Here is a 23237-nt window from a genome sequence, read left to right on the forward strand (position 1 = left end):
ACGTTTTATCTATAATTTATCTTCATATGACAAGGATTGAAAAGGATTTCCCATTGGATTGTCGACTTGATTCATGAGGATGACCGCTAGTCTAGTTTGTTAGCTAAGATTGTGAAAGTATGATGCTGACAAAATCAGTCCAATCAAAGCTACGGTAGATATAATGTGATTTGGCCAATGACCTTGAGCCTTCTTGGATGGGCACTTCTAATGTAAGTCTATTTCAGCACCCAAGGGGCTTGAATTTAAAATTTCTCCCTGTAGATTTTGCGGTGATGTAGCGTCCCCATGAGTGACAGAACACTGAGCCAATCAGGGCGCAACTAGAGAACATTACCAACCCTTACGCTCCGTATTTTCCGCCGGCTGCCCCACCACCACAGAAAGCACTGAGCTAGGCTGAAACATCTGCATTTTGGAGCTGCCTTACTCAAGAAAGCAATAAAGAGATCATGTTTGTATGCAGCTTTATTAACTCAATGATACGTTATTTTTTTTTACATTGTTTGCAAACTGCCCCACCTGCCCTGAATGACGGGTCACCACTGTGATCAACAAATAATAGTATATACAAAAAGAACAGAAACATGGCATCCCAAAAACTGAAGATTTAAAACCAAACCGAAAGCCCACATGGCCACCAAACTACAACAGCCTCACGGCGCTACAAGCTGCCAGGCCCCGATTACCCACACCTGTTCAAGACTTCCTGGCAGAGGACAGCCCCTGCATCTGTTGCTGCTATCTGGAGATGAAATGTCGAAGTGGTAGTGTAGTGTATAATTGTGTTCCTAAGAACTAAACTACCTGGCCTATTCCATAACACTTTGTCATACAGAGTCATTTTACTGTTAAGGGAAAGGTGTCACGTAACCCAGGGCTGAATACAGCGAAGAATGTGTTAGATGACACAACGTTAAACAAACTGTGAAGATGTACCTTTGATTCAGCATCATAAAAGGAAAGCATCTGTCTGTCACAGTCTAAGAACACTCCAAGTGTTGTAAGAATGTCTGCTGATGTGACGCTCAACATTGAAGGGCTTTCATTTCCAGATACTGGCATTTGAGGGTCATCAGAGACACAATACCCTTTTTCTTTTGTATATGTAAAAACCCAGAAACCATTCTGAGGGGTTAAAGGTACAACACCAGTTGTCAGAGTGGCTGTGTCTGTGGCTACCCCAACATACCAAGACTGTTTCTCTCCAAGAAAGGATTCCAAAATTCCACCATTCCTCACCACCACTTCCCAGTATATCTGTCCAAAGCTGAATTTGTCCTCACTAAGGACATGAGGGGCTGCGGAAACAGTAGGTTCTTTTGATGTCTTAGAGTAGACCTTCTTTCGATTTGTAGACACGTCTAGATACGGATGACCAGGCTTTGGATCCAGAGTGATGTCCACTAAGAAAAGGAAAAAATATTTGGTGAATTTATTCAGTCACGTGGTTGCTGAGATGGAGGTAGTAGGTACAGCCATGTAATAATATTATGTTTGATGTTTTTTTTGTCCTACCTTTGAATCTTTTTACTTCACCCCATTCTGCAAATGATTAACAAATCAAAATAAGAGACATTTTCTAACCATTAAGCTTATCAACAGAAAATAAATATTGGGTTGCACCTCTTTTTTTTATGGGTGTTGTTCAGTGAATGTGAATAAACCTGGAATTGACTGTGTTTGTGGGTGAATAAGTTCTAAAAGATTAGGAGATAAAGTGAAATAATAAAAACGTATGTCAATGTAAAAGTACCTTTCGGGACACATTCCTTCTGTGTAGTTGTTTCCTTGGCAGTTTGCGTACCACATTCTGCACGAGTGAACATATTAGTATTGACATATAGTTGACTGTTGATGCATCAAATAATCAACCGTATTTATCTGTTCAATGGATGATAAATTACTAATTTGACTCTTGACTTTGATTTCCTTTACCCGGAAATGAGACATATTTCATAGCAAATGTATATATATATACATTAAATAATCAACAACACACATAAATACATAATATTCAATACAAAACACAAAATGCTCAGCAAAGTTGCTTTTGCAATGCTAAATTAAATGTTCAAATTTACCTCCGGCAAGAGCTGTTTCTTCTATTAAATGAAAACGGTTAAAAGTAAGATACCAAATATGTTGAAAATCATATAATGTGTAGAAATACACAAAGTAGTCTTGAAAAAAAGATAGATATAATACCTTCAGGCCTCTCAGTAGACTCTGTTTGATCTGAAATGCATTGACACTAATATCACTACAGGTCATACAATATTGTTGACATATAGATTATTGACACAATATAATTAACCATATTAATCTATCTAGCTATACAGTATGTTCAATGCTTGATAAATTACTAATTTAGTTAATAGAGCAGTAACTCTATTTGACACTTGAATTTGATCTCCTTCACCTGGAGATGTGTTAGAAATTGAGTGCCATACTAAAGAAACAACGTTTTGAAAATAGAAAATCAAGCTTTCATTTGAAAACCACCTTACTGAGTTTTATTGAAAAATTTGTTTTTTCAATTTCTAATCAAATAAGACTTCTTAGATAATATAGATACACTATCCTCTATTTATTTGGACAGTGAAACTACAATGTTTAAAGTTGTCTCTATATGCCAGCATTTTGGATTTGAGATCAAATGTTTTATTTATTTTCATACTTATCTGTTTTACCGTTTAGAAATTAAAGAACTTTGTGTATCTAGTCCCTCCATTTTAAGAATAATCTACTGTGTCATTTTGGAGTCACTTTTACTGTAAATAAGAATAGACGTTACTTTTCCAAAGAAAATTCTATAATATTTTTTACACCCTTTTTCTCCCCAATTTCGTGATTACGATCTTTTCTCATCGCTGCAACTCCCCAACGAGCTCGGGAGGCGAAAGTCGAGTCCTCCGAAACATGACCTGCCAAGCCGCTTCCTAACACCCGCCCGCTTAACCCGGAAGCCAGCTGCACCAATGTGTCGGAGGAAACATCGTTCAACACTTTAATACACTATAATTGAATTTGTCCAAATATTTATGAATTCTTCAAATGGGTGGACTAGATACATAAAGTACTTTCATTTCTAAACAGTTCAACAGATATTCATGAAAATACCCTCAAATAAAAGTTGTCACTATACTGTCACCTCATATGAAATATTTGATTTCAAATCCAAAATCCTGTAGCCTAGAGCCAAATTTAAACATATTACCTTCACTGTCCAAATAAATACAGAGGGAGTGTATATACAAAATAAATATTCAATATAATGTTCACATAAAATAATCAACAAACACCTAATCATCAGAACAAAACACGTAAAATGCTCATTCAACCTTTGAAATGTTAAATAAAATATCAGTAAATAATAAATAAAATGTACATCCGAAAAGAGTGGCTTTCTCGCTTAAATTAAAACGTAAAAGTTAAGAAATCAAATATATATATAATTTTTTTTAAATAATATAATATAGAAATACAGAAAATAGTCTTGAAAAAATACAGAAGTAATACCTGGCCTCTCTGTAGACTGTTTTACCCGAAATGCAATGACAGTAATATTAATCTAGGTAGCTAGGTCATACAATATTACTTTTTTTAAATGTATTGTATCAGTGATGTTTTTCAATGTCATCATCAAACCTAATATTATATTAAGGTGCAATTCCTAACTCCTACTTCATTTCGAATTGACATCTATGCATGACCGTCCCCGCAGGAGGCCTTTTGCCTTTTGGTAGATCGTCATTGTAAATAAGAATTCTTTCTTAACTGACTTGCTTAGTTAAATAAAGGTTCCGATGCTCTTGTTTATTCCCAACACTCTGTCTAAACGCAAATGCACCTCACTTGCGATAGGGTTTTGGAAATCTTTGGAACTTAACATTTACATAAAACTAAATGATTAGACAATGCTTAATACCATTTCCATTTGCCATTTTCTTCAATGTTGAGACTCTGAGAAACCCTGCAGGAGGAAGAAAAGTAGATATTGTAAATGTAAAACCACATAACCCATTGTAAATGATAGGGATGGGTGTGAGTGATCAATAAATGCAGTAGTACTTGAAAAGAATCTATGCAACAATTTGTTGAATGAAAAGCATACACTTTAAGCATTGACAACATTACATATAAACGCAATGTAAATATGTACAGTATATATGTTTGTGGAGTAGAATAGTCTAGCCACCCTATGAAGATCAGTTCTACTAATAATAGTTCACAGGCTGTTCACATTTAAATTAATTTGGGTTAGCTTGTTGACATACCAGTTTTTTTGTTCCAGATGAAGAGTCCAATGACAGTAAAGACGACTAGCAGTAAAATAGTCAGAGTCGCGATGAAGGCTCCAAGACTCCAATGTCCTGTACAAAGAATTTATCAAACCACTTAAAATATTACTTTAAAAAAATGAGTCTAATTTCTCACGTTTATGATGTTGTCTTTTGGTAGATACAGTAACTCAAGACAACATATTAGAGGACTTCACCAGTCCACCTGTACCCGAAAAGCCAGGTTGGACCTAATTGTCATGGGTCTCGGTATTTGTAATTATAACCGATTTGCCCGTAAGGACCCGTACAGACCCGAATGCGACTGGTACTGTGGAGAGAGAGTGAAAATTGTACAATTTATGCTGCTGCTCTTGCTTTTCACAAAAGTGGTGCGTGAAGCTTGCTGTTGGTGCCGGCCAATCACAAGTCATCAAAGCAACACTATAGTAAAAGTAGTCTCCCTATGTGGCAAGCAAGTTAGGAGATACAGGTAGCTGCCAAAATAAAGAAAACATTGACATAAAGTGTCTTAAAGGGGAATAACGGCAAATTTATAAAATTTGTCTAAATTCCTAAACCCCTCGAGCTTGTTGTTGGACTGTCTGTCAAAGTGCGGACCTCTCTCACTCAGCAAGGTAGATCTAGAACGAACGCTATGTCACAGGGTTATGCAGCCCCCCACTCACTGCACCACTTTCAAAGAACTTTGTGGAATGACACAAATCGACGAAAAAAAATTACGTTCTGTCACAGTGAAAATACAAAATTCGGGAAGTGCAATCAATTGTGAGATATACATTTTATGTGATATTGGTCGCAGGTTCACAATTTTATATTTTCTGAGATCTAACATGGTCATACCATAGAGATGGTCATACCATGGATCATTTAGCTATTTTATTTTAAGACCCTTTAGGTATCAAAAAATAAATAAAATAAAGATTTGATTAAATATCGAACTTGCCATTTACTACTATAGGCATGTACTATATCTAGGAGATATATGAAACAGCATTGTTGAATTTTTGTTCCTGATTGGCTAGAATAGCATTCTAGAATGTACATTTATACCTGATAGCGGGACAGTTGGGAAAGATATAGGGACACTTTGCAATCATGACGCAATAAGTGCCTACATAGGCATACCCTACTTTCTACAAAGTTACCGAAAGCTACACCAACAACCACACCAACCAAAATTGGATACATTGTAAATGCAGGTCCAACGAGGAAAAAAACTTAGCTAGCTAGCACTGATTTGTTTTTGCAGAGACATATTTTTTGGAGCATCTGATGACCTAACATGGTGAGTGATGACCATGAATTTCTCTGGTACTGGCTACTGTTGCAGTCATGACGCAAGTGGTGCTGTGATGTCAAATCCTCCGTCGTTTCTAGTTTGACCAGGTGTTTTCAGCAACTGATATTTTTTTAATTTGGTTGTCAAATTGGCAGGCTTGCTAGCAACAACGTATTTAGCTAGCTTCTAAACCAGTGTTTGATGTGCAATGTGATCTCCTTGTATTGAACAGTGTCGAGTGTCCTGACGAGAAGGCACACTTTTCTAGATATGCCAGGCAAAATAGGGCATTATCAGCTCATTGTTACAGATGTATCCAAATGAATGTTAATAGAAAACAGCTGCGTTGTTTTTATTCTGGCTGCAGAGGTTGTCACTGTGTTAGCCGTAGCTAGCTAGCAAGCAAGTGACTGGGTCGATTCCATAAATATCGAACTAATCGAACAAACGGCTGGTTTGCGTCTTTAGCATCCAAAAGATCAGAAAGTATGAACGTTCTTATATAAATGAAAATATCAATGAGAACTGTATTTCTACATGTAAAAGTGTGCTTATACTATTGTTTTCTTTGGCAACTGTGAACCGTTTGGCCGGGATAAACAGCTTAAACAAACGAGACAAAATACATTTTGCTGTTATTCTGGCTGCAGAGGTAGTTACTGAGTAGCAAGGTATAAGAACGTTGTCACTGAGCATTAAAAAAAAAAATATATATATATATACATATATTTCACCTTTATTTAACCAGGTAGGCCAGTTGAGAACAAGTTCTCATTTACAACTGCGACCTGGCCATGATAAAGCAAAGCAGTGCGACAAAAACAACAACAGAGAGTTACACATGGAATAAACAAGCGTACAGTTAATAACACAATAGAAAATCTGTATACAGTGAGTGCAAATGAAGTAAGGAGGAAAGGCAATAAATAGGCCATAGTGGCGAACTAATTACAATTTAGCAATTAACACTGGAGTGATAGATGTGCAGATGAGGATGCGCAAGTAGAAATACTGGTGTGCAAAAGAGCAGAAAACAAACAAACATGGGGATGAGGTAGGTAGTTGGATTGGATTGGCTATTTACAGATGGGTTGTGTAGAGCTGCAGCGATCGGTAAGCTGCTCTGACAGCCGATGCTTAAAGTTAGTGAGGGAGATATAAGTCTCCAACTTCAGTCATTTTTTGCAATTTGTTCCAGTCATTGGCAGCAGAGAACTGGAAGGAAAGGTGGCCAAAGGAGGTGTTGGCTTTGGGAATGACCAGTGAAATATACCTGCTGGCTACGGGTGGGTGTTGCTATGGTGACCGGTGAGCTGAGATAAGGCAGAGCTTTACCTAGTAAATACTTATAGATGACCTGGAGCCAGTGGGTTTGGCGGCAAATATGTAGCGAGGACCAGCCAAAGAGAGCATACAGGTCGCAATGGTGTGTAGTATATGGGGCTTTGGTGACAAAACGGATGGTACTGTGATAGACTGCATCCAATTTGCCGAGTAGAGTATTGGAGGCTATTTTGTAAATGACATCGGCGAAGTCAAGGATAGGCAGGATAGTCAGTTTTACGAGGGTATGTTTGGCAGCATGAGTGAAGGAGGCTTTGTTGCGAAATAGGAAGCCGATTCTAGATTTAATTTTGGATTGAAGATGCTTAATATGAGTCTGGAAGGAGAGCTTACAGTCTAGCCAGACACCTAGGTATTTGTAGTTGTCCACATATTCTAAGTCAGAACCGTCCAGAGTAGTGATGCTAGGCGGGCGGGTGCGGGCAGCGATCGGGTGAAGAGCATGTACTTAGTTTTACTAGCGTTTTACTAGCATGGCAATGGAACATAAAGAACAAACTGGGTTGCGTCCCTAAATATCAAACTAATCAAACGAACGACTGGGTCGTGTCTCTACCAACCAAAAGATCAGAAAGTATGAATTTGATAATAAAAAAATCAACAACAAAAAAGTATTTATGCTGCTAAATGTTTGTTTTCATATGGTTTCCTCTGGCAACTATGGTATAAGCGGGATAAACGCCTCCGTCCATTATTCCCAAAGTAGTGTACACAGCAGAGGCATTTATCCCTTACTTAACCACTTTTTTTTTTATTGTCACAAAACTACTTACCTTCAGATGAGTCTCGTGACACTTGTGGGTGTCGTACAAACTGAGAACACCATTGTGTTTATGAGTGCCTCATCTTTCCATAGAGTGGTCATATTAGTTTGTAGCCCAAACGGTTAGAACGCTATATAAAGAAGTCGACACGTTGATGGTACTGCCTTCAGACAAGTCCCGTGGGGCTTGTGGGAGTCGTAGAGCAAGACGGAGAACAACATCCTGTTCGCGAGAGTCTCATCTTTCCATAGAGTATTAGTTTGTAGGCCAAACCATTCAAACACTACAGACGTTTTCATGAGAAGCCGGATTTTCAGGATGTCTCCTGGTCTGACAAACAATGCAGTAGCTTCCCCACTTTCCACCATATATGTGGATGTGGGGGATTGAGACGCAGCCCATACAAAAAAAACGGATCTCTCTAGTTTAAACAGACAGATTTTGATGGGGATGTTTTATTATGTTGCGCCAATCAACTCTAATTACCTCAGGAACCACACATGTGGAAGCACCTGCTTTCAATATACTTTGTATCCCTCATTTACTGAAGTGTTTTCTTTATTTTGTCAGTTACCTGTATCTAATCAATGGAAGATGGAATTAAAATGAAGCAATTAAAAGGTAAATGAGAAGGAAAGGTTACAATTACCAAGATCTGTGGCAGCTAGAAGTTACTGTATTCTATCTTGTACGAGTCGGCTTTGTAGCTGTTTCTTTCTCTCTCCCTGCCTGCACCTCGCATCGCTCGCACGCTCGCACGCGCACACACACACACACACACACACACACACACACACACACACACACACACACACACACTGAGTCTTTATCTTTTAAGAACTCATTTATTCAGATAGGCGCCCGTTTAGGAAAGCCCAAGGTCCACCAGTTGACTGGTTTGTGGGTATCATGAACTTATTGTTACGTTGACTAAGATATTAAATGATAAGATACTGATTAACATTTCTGAGATTCTCACCCTCCATTGGAGCTCTGGGCAGGATTCTACTCTCCTTCATCTCCTCTTCAGACAGAGCGACTGTACAGGAGAGCCAATCGGTGTCTGAGGGAGAGTACAGCATCCAACTACTGATTCTCACCAAGCCCTGAGGATCTGTTACAGAGAGGAAAAGGGGATATACACACTTACTGACAGACCGACAGACAGACAGACACACACAGCCGTACATAGTTGCAATAATGTTCCAAAAAAGTGTCTGCAATAACCTGGAGTGTTGAGTACTTTTCGTCCATTTCTGATCTCTGTCCCCTCTTTGTTTCTCCAGGTGAGTGTGGGATATGGTGACCAGCCCTCTGATGAACAGGTAATGTTCACCTGACCTCCTCCTCCTCTTGCTTCAGCAACAGAGACCACCGGGGTACCACCTAGTACTAATAGACAGAGGTGGGGCAAAGTACAACCAAGAAGACAATGATTGTGAGAATGTATTTAATTGTGTGCAGTACAATTTCCCCTGGATAACTGTAAACCTGCATAAAGAATTGCCACTTTCTCTCTACATTTCAAAGGGAGAGTTCACCCAAATTACAAAATTGCATATTGGTTTCCTTACCCTGTAAGCAATGTTAGACCGCCACGTGTCCAAATACTGCTTACAGAGTAAGGAAACCAATGTCATTTTTTAAACTATTCCTTTAAAATAAAGTTACAATATCATGAATATTTATTTAACCAGGCAAGTCATTTAAGAACAAATTCTTATTTACAATGACAGCCTAGGAACAGTGGGCTAACTGCCTTGTCAGCTCACGGATTCAATCTAGCAACCTTTTGGTTACTGGCCCAACGCTCTAACCACTAGGCTACCAGTATTACAGTATAATTGCAGTGCAACTGTTCTGTCTGTCCCTCACATACAGCTAAATACAGTGCCTTCAGAAAGCATTAACGCCCCTTGACTTTTTACACATTTTGTTGTTACAAAGTGCGATTAAAATGTATTTAATTGTCATTTTTTTGTCGGCGATCTGCACAAAATACTCTAATGTTAGTGGAAGAAAGATTCTTACATTTTTTTATGGAAAATAAAACACAAATATCTTGATTAGAGAAGTATTCAACCCCCTGAGTCAAAACATGTTAGAATCACCTTTGGCTGCAATTACAGCTGTGAGACTTTCTGGGTAAGCCTCCAAGAGCTTGCACACGTTGATTGTACAATATTTGACAATTATTCTATAAAACAATTCTTCAAGCTCTGTCAAGTTGGTTGTTGATCATTGCTAGACAGCCATTTTCAAGTCTTGCAATAGATTGTAACTAGACCACTCAAGTTTATATTTGGCCTTGTGTTTTATGTAATTGTCCTGCTGTAAGGTGGATTTGTCTCCCAGTCTGTTAGAAAGCAGACTGAACCAGGTATTGCTCTAGGACTTTGCCTGTGCTTAGCTCTATTCTGTTTATTTTTATCCCAAAAAATGACAAGCATAAACATAACATGACACAGCCACCACCATACTTGAAAATATGAAGAGTGGTACTCAGTGTTGTGTTGGATTTGCCCAAAATATAACCCTTTATATTCAGGACAAAAAGTTAATTTCTTTACCACAGTGTTTGCAGCATTACTTTAGTTCCTTATTGCAAACAGGATGCATGTTTTCGAATATTTGTATTATGTACAGGCTTCCTTCTTTTCACTCTGTCATATTGTGTATTATCTACAATGTTGTTGATCCATCCTCAGTTGTCTCCTATCACAGCCATTAAACCCTGTAACTGTTTTAAAACCACCTAACTCAGTTTCCTCTCAGGAAACTGAGTGAGGAGGTGTGCCTGTATCTTTGTAGTGACTAAGTGTATTGATACACCATCCAAAGTGTAATTAATAACTTCACCATTCTCAGAGGGATATTCAATGTCTGCTTTTTTATTTTTTATCCATCTACCAATATGTGTCCTTCTTTGCGAGGCACTGGAAAACCTCCCTGGTCTTTGTAGTTGAATCTGAGCTTGAAATTCACTGCTCGACTAAGGGACCTTACAGATTAGAGGTCGACCGATTAATCGGAATGGACGATTAATTAGGTCCGATTTCAAGTTTTCATAACAATCGGAAATCGGTATTTTTGGACACCGATTTGGCCGATTTTTATTTTTTATTTTTATTTTCTTTACACCTTTATTTAATCTTTATTTAACTAGGCAAGTCAGTTAAGAACACATTCTTATTTTCAATTATGGCCTAGGAACGGTGGGTTAACTGCCTCGTTCAGGGACAGAACGACAGATTTTTACCTTGTCAGCTCGGGGGATTCAATCTTGCAACCTTACAGTTAACTAGTCCAACGCTCTAACCACCTGATTACATTGCACTCCACGAGGAGACTGCCTGTTACGCGAATGCAGTAAGCCAAGGTAAGTTGCTAGCTAGCATTAAACTTATCTTATAAAAATCAATCAATCATAATCACTACTTAACTACACATGGTTGATGATATTACTAGTTTATCTAGCGTGTCCTGCGTTGCATATAATCGATGCGGTGCGTATCGTTGCTCCAACATGTACCTAACCATAAACGTCAATGCCTTTCTTAAAATCAATACACAGAAGTATATATTTTTAAACCTGCATATCTAGCTAAAAGAAATCCAGGTTAGCAGGCAATATTAACCAGGTGAAATTGTGTCACTTCTCTTGCGTTCATTGCACGCAGAGTCAGTGTATATGCAACAGTTTGGGCCGCCTAATTTGCCAGAATTTTACGTAATTATGACATAACATTGAAGGTTGTGAAATGTAACAGGAATATTTAGACTTATGGATGCCACCCGTTAGATAAAATACGGAACGGTTCCGTATTTCACTGAAAGAATAAACGTCTTGTTTTCGAGATGATAGTTTCTGGATTCGACCATATTAATGACATAAGGCTCGTATTTCTGTGTGTTATCATGTTATAACTAAGTCTATGATTTGATAGAGCAGTCTGACTGAGCGATGGTAGGCAGCAGCAGGCTCATAAGCATTCATTCAAACAGCACTTTGTGCGTTTGCCAGCAGCTGTTTATGACTTCAAGCCTATCAACTCCCGAGATTAGGCTGGTGTAACAGATGTGAAATGGCTAGCTAGTTAGCGGGGTGCGCGCTAATAGCGTCTAAAACGTCACTCGCTCTGAGACTTGGAGTAGTTGTTCCCATTGCTCTGCATGGGTAACGCTGCTTCGAGGGTGGCTGTTATCGTTGTGTTCCTGGTTCGAGCCCAGGTAGGAGCGAGGAGAGGAACGGAAGCGATACTGTTACACTGGCAATACTAAAGTGTCTATAAGAACATCCAATAGTCAAAGGTTAATGAAATACAAATGGTATAGAGAGAAATAGTACTAGTATTCCTATAATAACTACAACCTAAAACTTCTTACCTGGGAATATTGAAGACTCATGTTAAAAGGAACCACCAGCTTTCATATGTTCTCATGTTCTGAGCAAGGAACTTAAACGTTAGCTTTCTTACATGGCACATATTGTACTTTTAGTTTCTTCTCCAACACTTTGTTTTTGCATTATTTAAACCAAATTGAACATGTTTCATTATTTATTTGAGGCTAAATTGATTTTATTGATGTATTATATTAAGTTAAAATAAGTGTTCATTCAGTATTGTTGTAATTGTCATTATTACAAATAAATAAATAAAATGGGCCGATTAATCAGTACCGGCTTTTTTTGGTCCTCCAATAATCGGTATCGGCGTTGAAAAATCATAATCGGTCAACCTCTATTACAGATAAGTGTATGTGCGGGTTACAGAGATGGGGTGGTGGTTCAAAAATCATGTTAAACACTATTATTGCACACAGAGTGAGTCCATGCAACTTATTATGTGACTTATTAAGCAAATGTTTACTCCTGAACTTATTTAGGCTTGCCATGACAAAAAGGTTGAATACTTATTGACTCAAGACATTTTAGCTTCTCATTTTTAATTAATTTGTAAACATTTCTAAAAACATAATACCATTTTGACATTATGGGTTATTGTGTGTAGATCAGTGACACAAAATCTACATTTAAACCTTTTAAAATTCAGACTGTAACACAACAAAATGTGCAAAAAGTCAACGGGTGTGAATACTTTCTGAAGGCACTGTAGCTACCCATTCCACATTGTCTACACAAGTGCAGTGCAGTCTTCAGTCCCTTACCCTTTACTGTCAGGAAGACACTGGCTTTTTCATACCACTGTGCGTTGCTGACATGGCAAACATACTCTCCCCTGTCTTCCAGTGTGACCCTCGCCAGTGTCAGGGACACGTTCCCTCTCTCCAGCCCCCCAGTTAGAGAAACCCTTCCCCTGTACCGGGGGTCCACAGGGGCCTCCTGGATCTTGTGATCTTTGTACAACAAGGCAGGTTTGTCGAAGTCACCGGACCGATACCAGCGCACCTCCAATGGCTCCGCATTGAAAAGAGGTGAGAGTTCACAAGCCAGAGAGACTGAGGAGTTCAACGCGGTCAAGATCAGACCACGATGAACCATCAAAGTGAAAACCGCTGGGATAAGAGTGAGATGTAAAGTTTTTGTAAGAGGGTGTGCAAAATTAGCCATTTATATAGGGCATTACAACACTTTGCTTCATAACGAACTATACAGCCTGGTCTTAATCCTCTATGAATGTTGTTATGGATTTAGATGAGCAGTTGTAATGCATTAAGTATAGCTCATAAGGCATACATGTGTTTATAATGTATTATGAAGAGGGCATTCATAAGTGTTAATTAAAAAGGCTAAGACAGTTTTATGGAAGAAATCAATGTTTTTGCAACTAGCAGACAGTTGATATGCTCACCAGGACTTTGAGCTGCCATGAGAGCTGTCAGAGCTGTCAGTGTCATCAACCTCAGCCACACACCTGTGTTAAAGATAGAGGACATCCTATTGATGACAATATCATCATAATTGCAGTTACTATAAAAGGTTGAATCTATTGCATCAATAAACACGTACAGTAGTAGGGTACAACAATGGTATGTTCAGATAAAAAATATATTGAGTAAAACAAACATGTCTCTTGGTAGAGTATAGTGGAATTTCTTTCTGCAATGTTCAGTATGTTGCACCCTCCTGAATATGACCGTGGTCATTTGATCAAATTTCACGTTCTGTCTCAAAGCTAAAACCATTAGGTCATACAGTCAATGTGCAGGAACCAGTGAACAAATAGGCTGTGTTATACTGAACTTTGGACCATAAGACTGTTAGGTTCTAAATATCAGAGTAAGAAATTGACAGACACTATAAAAGCTCCAACCAAGTTTATTCACCCAAAGGATCGAATAACTGAACAGACAAAAACATATTTCCAACAGTGGTAGTATATATACCTCAATTCTGGTGGAGTCTCCTCCTCTCTAAACATTACATCTTTATTGTTAGGCAGGACCTTAAGTGATACGGGCAATAAACTGTTCCTTCTCCCTTAATGTGCCCTGACCTGACCTCGGCCCCTTTCCTCACTAATCCACAACTCTCCACCATTATCAGTGCCCGTCAACATGTGATCGTTTTCCCTACACTCAGCACATTCCAAGCTTAATTGCATCCACCATATTCGTACATTCCTCCTACTGTAACGCTCGTCGTTGGAATGAGAAGAGGAGGACCAATGCGCAGCGTGGTAAGTATCCATTTTAATAAGAATACTTGAACAATGAACAAAAACAATAAACCGACAAACGACCGAGACAGTTCCGTATGGTGAAACACAGACACAGAAAATAGACAACCTAGACAAAACAACATAGAATGCCCATCCACATCACACCCTAACCAAACAAAACATAGAAACATACAAAGCAAACTATGGTCAGGGCGTGACACCTACAGATAATCTTTAAATTCTGGTGCAGACTCTAGACTATGGCACCCCTCATGTCTCTAGTATAACTGATGTTTAACAATATTTAAAGTTTAGAAAACCGAACCCATCAAGATGTACGACTAGTTAAATTAGAGTCCGTTCGGAAATTATTCAGACCCCTTGACTTTTTCCACATTTTGTTATGTTACAGCCATATTAGAAAATGTATTAGATTGTCGTCGCCCCCCCCCCCCCCCCCCCCCTCATCAATCTACACACAATACCCCATAATAACAAATCAAAAACAGGTTGTTTGAAATTTTTGCAAATGTATTTTAGCTAAAGTGGCTGGGCCACTCAAGGACATTCAAATACTTGTCCAGAAGCCATCCCGGCGTTGTCTTGGCTGTGTGGTTAGGGTCGTTGTCCTGTTGGAAGGTGTACCTTTGCCCCCAGTCTGAGATCCCGAGTGCGCTGGAGCAGGTTTTCATCAATGATCTCTCTGTACTTTGCTCAAATCATCTTTCCCTCGATCCCGACTAGCCTCCCAGTCCCTGCCGCTGAAAACATCCCCACAGCATGATGCTGGCACCACCACGCTTCACCGTAGGGGTGGTGCCTGGTTTCTTCCAGACGTGACGCTTGGCATTCAGGCCAAAGAGTTCCATCTTGGTTTCGTCAAACCAGAGAATCTTGTTTCTCATGGTCTGAGAGTCCTTAAGGTGCCTTTTGGCAAGCGGGCTGTCATTTGCCTTTTACTGAGGAGTGGCTTCCATCTGGCCACTCTACCATAAAGGCCTGATTGGTGGAGTGCTGCAGAGAAATTCCACAGAGGAATTCTGGAGCTCTGTCAAAATGACCATCTCCCTGATCTCCCTGACCAAAGGAGCGGCCAGCTCTATGAAGAATCTTGGTAGGTCCAAACTTCTTCCATTTAAGAATGATGGAGGCCACTGTGTTCTTGGGGACCTTCAATGTTGTTTTGGTACAATTCCCCAGATCTGTGCCTCGACACAACCCTGTCTCTGAGCTCTAAGGACAATTCCTTCGACCTCATGGCTTGGTTTTTGCGCTGACATGCATTGTCATCTGTGGGACCTTATATATGCATGTGTGTGCCTTTCCTAATCATGTCCAATCAATTGAATTTACCAATCCAATCAAGTTGTAAAAACATCTCAAGGATGATCAATGGAAACAGGATTCACCTGAGCTCAATTTCGATTATCATAGCAAAGGGTCTGAATACTTATGTAAATACGGTATTTCTGTTATTTATTTTTAATACATTTGCAAAAATGTCAAAATACATGTTTTTGTTTCGCATTATGGGGTATTGTGTGTAGATGTATGTGGAAAAAATATATTAATCAATTTTAGAATAAGGCTGTAACATAACAAAATGTGGAAAAAGAGAAGGGGTCTGAATACTTTCCAAATGCACTGTACTTAATGACTGCTGTCATAACTGCTATAAAAACATCCACAATGGCAGCCATTGTTGAAATATATTTTTCCTCCATAGAAATTACTTTAATCATACAGTCGGAATTACATTTTTTGTATTAGTATTATTTTTTGGTAGATAATAATGTCCAAAAAATGTATTTGAACTAAGTCCTTTGGTAAAACTTAATTAAGGAGATGAGCAATAAAATATCAAATAATAATACATTTACATTTTAGTCATTTACATTTACATTTAAGTCATTTAGCAGACGCTCTTATCCAGAGCGACTTACAGTAAGTGCAATCATCTTAAGATAGATAGGTAAAACAACCACACCTTTCATCAATAAAGCAGCTATGTCTTTTAAAGCATAATGCTTTAATGATTCAATATGTAACTTGTTGGGCTCCCCGACCAAATTCACATAGAAATGTGTTTTTGGTCTGTCATTCTCATTGAAAGCAAGTCTAGGTTGTTTTTACACTTACATGCGAATTCTGCTATCAGAATATGAAGATTGTATTGGAAAAAAAGATGGGTGTAGATCAGGGGTGTCAAACTCATTCCACGGAGGGCCTAGTGTCTGCAGGTTTTTGGTTTTTCCTTTCAATAAAGCCCTAGACAACCAGGTGTGGGGAGTTCCTAACTAATTAGGGATGTTAATTCATCAATCAAGTACAAGGGAGGAGCGAAAACCCGCAGACACTCGGCCCCCCGTGGAATGAGTTTGACACCTGTGGTGTAGATGATTATGTTCAGATCTGGCCGACCACTTCAGAAGGTGTTCAGGGATGCATTGTGTGCGGATTTCCCCACAATCAGGATACCGAAAGCGCGTACAGTGTGCGACGTCATCAGCACTCCTCCCACAAGTCTACAGAAAATGTGTGGTGTGTTTTGGGACTGAGGCCCCTTTTCACTATAAAGTACATTCCTAGCGTGTGAGGAATGTGTTTGCTGGCCACATAAATGCTAGCCTGCTAGCTAATATTTAGAAAAACGGCTAGAGTTATGTTAACCCGTTTGCAATCCTTTTAGCGTTGCCTGCTAGCTACAGAGGTTAGCTAGCTAGTTAGCTACAGTAGTTAGCTCCTCCCATCAGTTGTTGTTGTGCTATTATCATATTTAGCCTATTCCACCATTTGTAGAATGCATACTGGCATTGGAATATAGTGCGGGAATAGGGAATCCGGACACATTTAAATGTGGATGCATGACATGTTGGTGATTTTATGAACACATCATATTTGTGAATGATTGAAATCATATTCTCTTCCTTTAGAGAACATCACTATTGATGTCCAGACTGCCCATCCTGCTATTAAAGTAACTGCGAAAGGAAGGATGGCTCAGTACAGCAAAGCAAAAGATACTGGGAAGTCTACCATGCATCTCTATGTATTAGGTAATACGGGTTTTGTCAAAGGACAACACTACTGTCAAGTGGAGGTAAAGGATAAATGGTTGTCTGAAAAATTGTCATGGTATGTTGGTGTGACCAAATCAAATGCTGAGAGAAGGCCTACATTTCCTTTAACACCCAGGTATGGTTTCTGGATTCTCTCTTAAGATAAAAAACAAGGTTTCCATGTCCTAACTGACCCTTCAACACCACTAACTTTTATAGAAGAGCTATTTACAATGGGAGTGTTTCTAGACTGTGCCAGACACACTCTGTCTATTTATAATTTTGAGTCACAGCTCTACACCTTTACTGATGTGAAATCATCAAACTTTCTTCCTGTGTTCGGTCCTGGACACCGTGACTCATGGCAAATAAGACTATGTTGAATGAGTACTAGGAGATGAAGGAGAAAACCCGTCAAATGAGACATACTGTAATTACACACATGTATTTTAAATTAGCCAATGCTACAGCTATGACTCTGTACCTATTTTTTTTTTAAAGGAGGTTCCGACCCCCTTTCATATTTCTGTATGGCTTTAGTTAGTACAGCGGGAAGGTAGAGATGGAATAACAAGGAGACGCTCCATCTTAACGTCTCCATCACATTTACTGAAGAGAACCTCCCACGAACCTCCCACAGAATGTGGAAAATCTAGTTTCAGGCGTTTATTTTTTACGCCTGGCTACCTTTGTAGGGGCACAGAGAAGTGTCTGAGACTGGTTTACAAAACCAAAAGTAAAAGATGCAGAAACTCATCTTAAGAACGAGACACATAGAAATAGCGCACATAGAACAGATCTAGGGTTTCTAGGTCGTGTCTAGACTTGACAGTTCATGCAGATTTAGTATTCTGATCATAGAGTGCTGTTCATGGAACTCCAAACTGTTGTGTAGTAAATATTTCCCTTTTTATTCTGATTGATTTTCATTTGTTTTTTTTGCATTCCATGTCTGAAATGTGCTGTATAAATAAAGCTTGATCGTATTTTATTTGGACCTTGCGAAATGTGGAAGCCATACCATCCACTCACTAGGTGCAATGTGAGCGCCTATTACCTTCTAGCAGCTGGCGGCTCGCTAGGGCGATGGGGATGGTGGATGGGTATTTAAACTGCAGTCGAGCTTCGAGGCTTATGTGTTCCATCCCAGTGCTAGGCACTTGTTTGTGTGTGTGTGTGTGTTTCTTTAAAGCCTTTCCCAAACCTAAATTGAACCATTTGGAATGAATGCCTAAACTTAAACTTTAGTTTAACTTTTGCGCCGTTTGACTGACAGCCAAGATACGGCACCACATGGCATAATTATGTTACTGCAGTTAAGCCAGGGTTGGCGTTTTATTTGGAAATTGGGCTGTGCAGTTTTCAAAAACATAGCCCTGTCACATGACTATACAGAAATAGGGAAATATAATGAGATAAGGAGAGGGAGTGGTCATACACGGCCTAGAAACAGTAGATATCTTCTATGTGCGCTATTTCTATGCAGCTATTTCAAACAGCTGAAAATACAATGTTTTTGGTTATGGAAAAGATTATTCACAGCTTTTTAGATGGTACAATGATTATCTACACTATAATTGCTGGTTTGTCACAAATGTAAATTGGGCAAACTGTTAGAATTTTTGCAACCAGGAAATGGCGGAGTGATTTCTTCATAGTGCATCTTTAAACCAGTAAAGCAGCATCTCTTTCTAAATACAACTAAACAAGGGGACGAGATGGGAGAAACAACGTTCTCCAAACTATGGCAGTAGTTGATCTAGTGAAATTCATTTCTACCTGAATCCATGATCCCTCTCCTTCAATTTCCAGCTGGTGTAACATCAAAGTTATCTTCGGCTATGGAATCCTCAGATGACAATGTGGATTCATGACCAGTTGACATATCCACAGTATATTTTAATTCTACTTTGTAATAAAAAATGAAGATACAGGAGAGAGGAGAAACTGCTCTATGTCCACTCCCTCTCCTTATCTCATTATATTCCCCTATAATAAAAAAGTATTCAGTAAATGTGAAGGAGGAGTTAAGATGGAGTGTCTCCTTGTTAAAGGGAAATATCACTCAAAAACTCTCTTTTGGTATTTTTTTTCATTAGTCCACTGTTGATACAAAATGTTTTATCGTCATGTTCATGTGGCTGGAGACACTCTTCTTCTTAAAAGTCCAATATCTTGACTACTTGACTGCTGACATGCATAATATGTTGGGACTGTATCAACAGTGGACTATGGAAAAAATATATTTTTTGAGTGAAATTCCCCTTTAACGTCCAACAGCGGAAGTCGTATCACAGGCTCTCTCTTCTCCCCTGAAAACCAGAATTTCCGGTTTTTGGCAACTCTGCAAAAGCTAATGCCCCTACTATCTGTAATCCATCGCTACCTTCCTGCTGTACAAACTAAAGCCATACAGAAATATGAAAGGGGGTCAGAACCTCCTTTAAAAAAAAATATATATACATACAGAGTCATAGCTGTAGTATTGGCCTAATTTAAAATACATGTGTAATTATAGTATGTCTCATTTAACAGGTTTTCACCGTCATCTCCTAGTATTCAATCAACATATTCTTTTTTTCATTGAGTCACGTTGTCCAGAACTGAACACAGGAAGAAAGAGTGATGCTTTCACATCAGTAAAAGTGTAGTAAAATTATAAATAGACAGAGTGTGTCTGGTACAGTCTAGAAACACCCCTACTGTAAACAAATCAAATCAAATTTTATTGGTCACATACACGTGATTAGCAGATGTTATTGCGGGTGTAGCAAAATGCTTGTCCTTCTAGCTCCGACAGTGCAGTAATATCTAACAAGTAATATCTAACAAATTGCGCAACATATACCCAATACACACACATCTAAGAGGGAATGAATTAAGACCATACACATATGGGCGAGCGATGTCAGAGCGGGACGGACTAAGATACAGTAGAATAGTATAGAATACAGTATGTACAAATGAGATGAGTAATGCCAGATATGTAAACATTATTAAAGTGACTAGTGTTCCATTCCTTAATTCCTTAAAGTGATTTCTAGGCTATGAGATAGAGGCTGTTTTTCAGTCTCTCGGTCCCAGCTTTGATGCACCTGTACTGACCTCGCCTTCTGGATGGTAACGGGGTGAACAGGCACTGGCTCGGGTGGTTGATGTCCTTGATGATCTTATAGCTCTTCTCTAACAGTTAGTGGTGTTGAAGGGTCAGTAAGGACATGGAAACATTGACGTGGACTTAGAACATGCAACATGCAAGTTATATTGAAAGGGAATACAGTGCACTAATTTATCTTGTCCACTAAGGACCTGGGGAAGCGTTGCATTGGAGAGAAGAGAAGTATGTAGCTCGCAAAGTTTTTTTTTTAAGTAGCTCTCATGGAGACCCCTGCCATACAGTTGAAAAATCTAGCCAATACATTTTCATTTGAATAACATTGTTTGTGAACTTCAGAGCTGTAATGCTTTGACACTTTAGCGTTGGTCGATGTCTATGCGATCGCAAAAATCTAATTAGCAAAATAATAAAAAAGCCCCTTAAAAAATCTCAGTGTAAGCTAGAGATATCTGTTTTTTAGCATTGGATATCCACCGGAGTCCACCGGATGCCGCCTATGTCGCACTTTTGCATCTGCAGTGAAAGGTAGAGCTAGAGTGGTGTTTGTCAGACCGTGACGCATCCTGAAAATCGATCTTTTCACAAAATTGTCTGTAGCGCCCGAACGGTTTGGATTATGGTTTGACTCTCACAAACACGACGGTTATTATGGATGTATCCAAATAAATGTCACTAGAAAACAGCTTAAACAGATGAACATGTGGCTACTTTGCTGTCATTCGAACGACTGGGTCACGTCTCTAGCAACCGAATGACCAACCGGCTTGGGTAGCAACCCTAGATTTGTGTCGGGACTATATCTTGTGGAAGGATGAAATACTATGAATAAATTCATCAAAATAACATGTTGGTAACCCGTTGTATAAAAGTGATAATGCCCTCGAAATCGGTGTTTGGAGAATATAGTAGCGCGGTTCGCCAGCCTTCGACTTCTAACACCCGTGCCAATGTATTATCCAAACACCAGCTTCTCGGGCATTATCACTTAAATGGAATGGAAGGAGTTTGATAGCCATTGGACAAGAATTACATGATTATGCATGATTTAGATGTTTTACCAGACGTGATGGTATACTAGAGGGTATACAACATGGTTTAAACCTCAATTGGATTATATTGTTCCTGGTTTCATCTCCGTGAGAAGTGGTAGAATAGAGGGTGCGGGTGTTGGGTGTGCTATATTTATCAAAGAAGGTGTAGTACAGTGCGTTCGGAAAGTATTTTGACGCCTTTACTTTTTTCACATTTTGTTACGTTTCAGCCTTATTCTAAAAAATGATGACAGAATGACAAAGCAAAATTCATTTTTTTTAAACATGTTTGCTAATTTATAAAAAACACCCTGAAATATTTCATTGCATTACAGTATTTAGACCCTTTCCTGAAAACTTTGTAGAAGCACGTTTGGCAGTGAATACAGCATCTAGTCTTCTTGGGTATGACTCTACAAGCTTGGCACACCTGTATTTGGGGAGTTTCTTCCATTCTTCTCTGCAGATCCTCTCAAACTCTGTCAGGTTCGATCGGGTTCAAGTCCGGGCTCTCGTTGGGCCACTCAAGGACATTCAGATACTTGTCCCGAAGCCACTCCTGCATTGTCTCGGCTGTGTGCTAAGGATCACTGTCCTGTTGGAAGGTGAAACCTTTCCCCCAGTCTGAGGTCCTGAGCACTCTGGAGCAGGTTTTCATCATGGATCTCTCTATACTATGGTCCGTTCATCTTTCCCTCGATCCTGACTAGTCTCCCAGTCCCTGCCGCTGAAAAACATCCCACAGCATGATGCTGCCACCACCATGCTTCGCCGTACGTATGGTGCCAGGTTTCCTCTAGACGTGACGCTTGCCATTCAGGCCAAATAGTTCAATCTTGGTTTCATCAGACCTGAGAATCTTGTTTCTCATGATCTGAGAGTCCTTTAGGTGCCTTTTGGCATATTCCAAGCGGGCTGTCATGTGCTTTTTACTGAGGAGTGGCTTCCTTCTGGCCAATCTACAATAAAGGCCTGATTGGTGGAGTGCTCCAGAGATGTTTGTCCTTCTGGAAAGTTCTCCCATCTCCACAGAGGAACGCTGGAGCTCTGTCAGAGTGACCATCGGTTTCTAGGTCACCTCCCTGACCAAGGCATTTCTCCGCCAATTGCTCAGCTCTAGGAAGAGTCTTGGTGGTTCCAAACTTCTTCCACTTAAGAATGATGGAGGCCACTGTGTTCTTGGGGACCTTCGATGCTGCAGACATTTTTTTGCTATGCCTCCCCAGACCTGTGCCTCAACACAATCCTGTCTCGGGGCTCTTCGGACATTTCCTTCGACCTCATGGCTTGGTTTTTGCTCTGACCTGCACTGTCAACTGTGGGACCTTATATAGACAGGTATGTGCCTTTCCAAATCCTGTCCGATCAATTGAATTTACCACAGGTTGACTCCAATCAAGTTGTAGAAACATCTCATGGATGATCAATGGAAACAGGATGCACTTGAGCTCAATTTCGAGTCTCATAGCAAATGGTCTGAATACTTATGTAAATAAGATATTTCTGTTTTTTATTTTCCATAAATTTGCAAAATATCAACCTGTTTTTGCTTTGTCATTCTGGGGTATTATGTGTAGATTGCTGAGATTTTTTTCCCCCCCTTTAATCCATTTTAGAATAAGGCTGTAACGTAATAACATTTGGAAAAAGTGAAGGGGTCTGTATACTTTCCAAGCCAGGACTTGAACCTGATCGAACATCTCTGGAGAGAC

At 39.4% G+C, this 23237-nt stretch overlaps 1 protein-coding gene across 1 annotated transcript; it reads right to left on the bottom strand.

Annotated features, from left to right (window-relative positions):
- Positions 1-450: 450 nt before the first annotated feature.
- Positions 451-19335, bottom strand: LOC129855859 (butyrophilin subfamily 3 member A1-like). The gene is made up of 12 exons (XM_055923931.1): positions 19156-19335; positions 13508-13570; positions 12864-13211; positions 8922-9086; positions 8674-8808; positions 4281-4376; positions 3932-3976; positions 2209-2238; positions 2085-2105; positions 1757-1813; positions 1519-1545; positions 451-1406 (listed from the first exon to the last, which is right to left on the bottom strand). The coding sequence occupies exons 1-12, from the start codon at positions 19163-19165 to the stop codon at positions 841-843; spliced, it is 1563 nt and encodes a 520-aa protein (XP_055779906.1). The 5' UTR covers positions 19166-19335; the 3' UTR covers positions 451-840.
- Between the last annotated feature and the right edge of the window lie 3902 nt (positions 19336-23237).

Source organism: Salvelinus fontinalis, chromosome 5 (genome assembly GCF_029448725.1).
Source record: "Salvelinus fontinalis isolate EN_2023a chromosome 5, ASM2944872v1, whole genome shotgun sequence".
NCBI lineage: Eukaryota > Metazoa > Chordata > Actinopteri > Salmoniformes > Salmonidae > Salvelinus > Salvelinus fontinalis.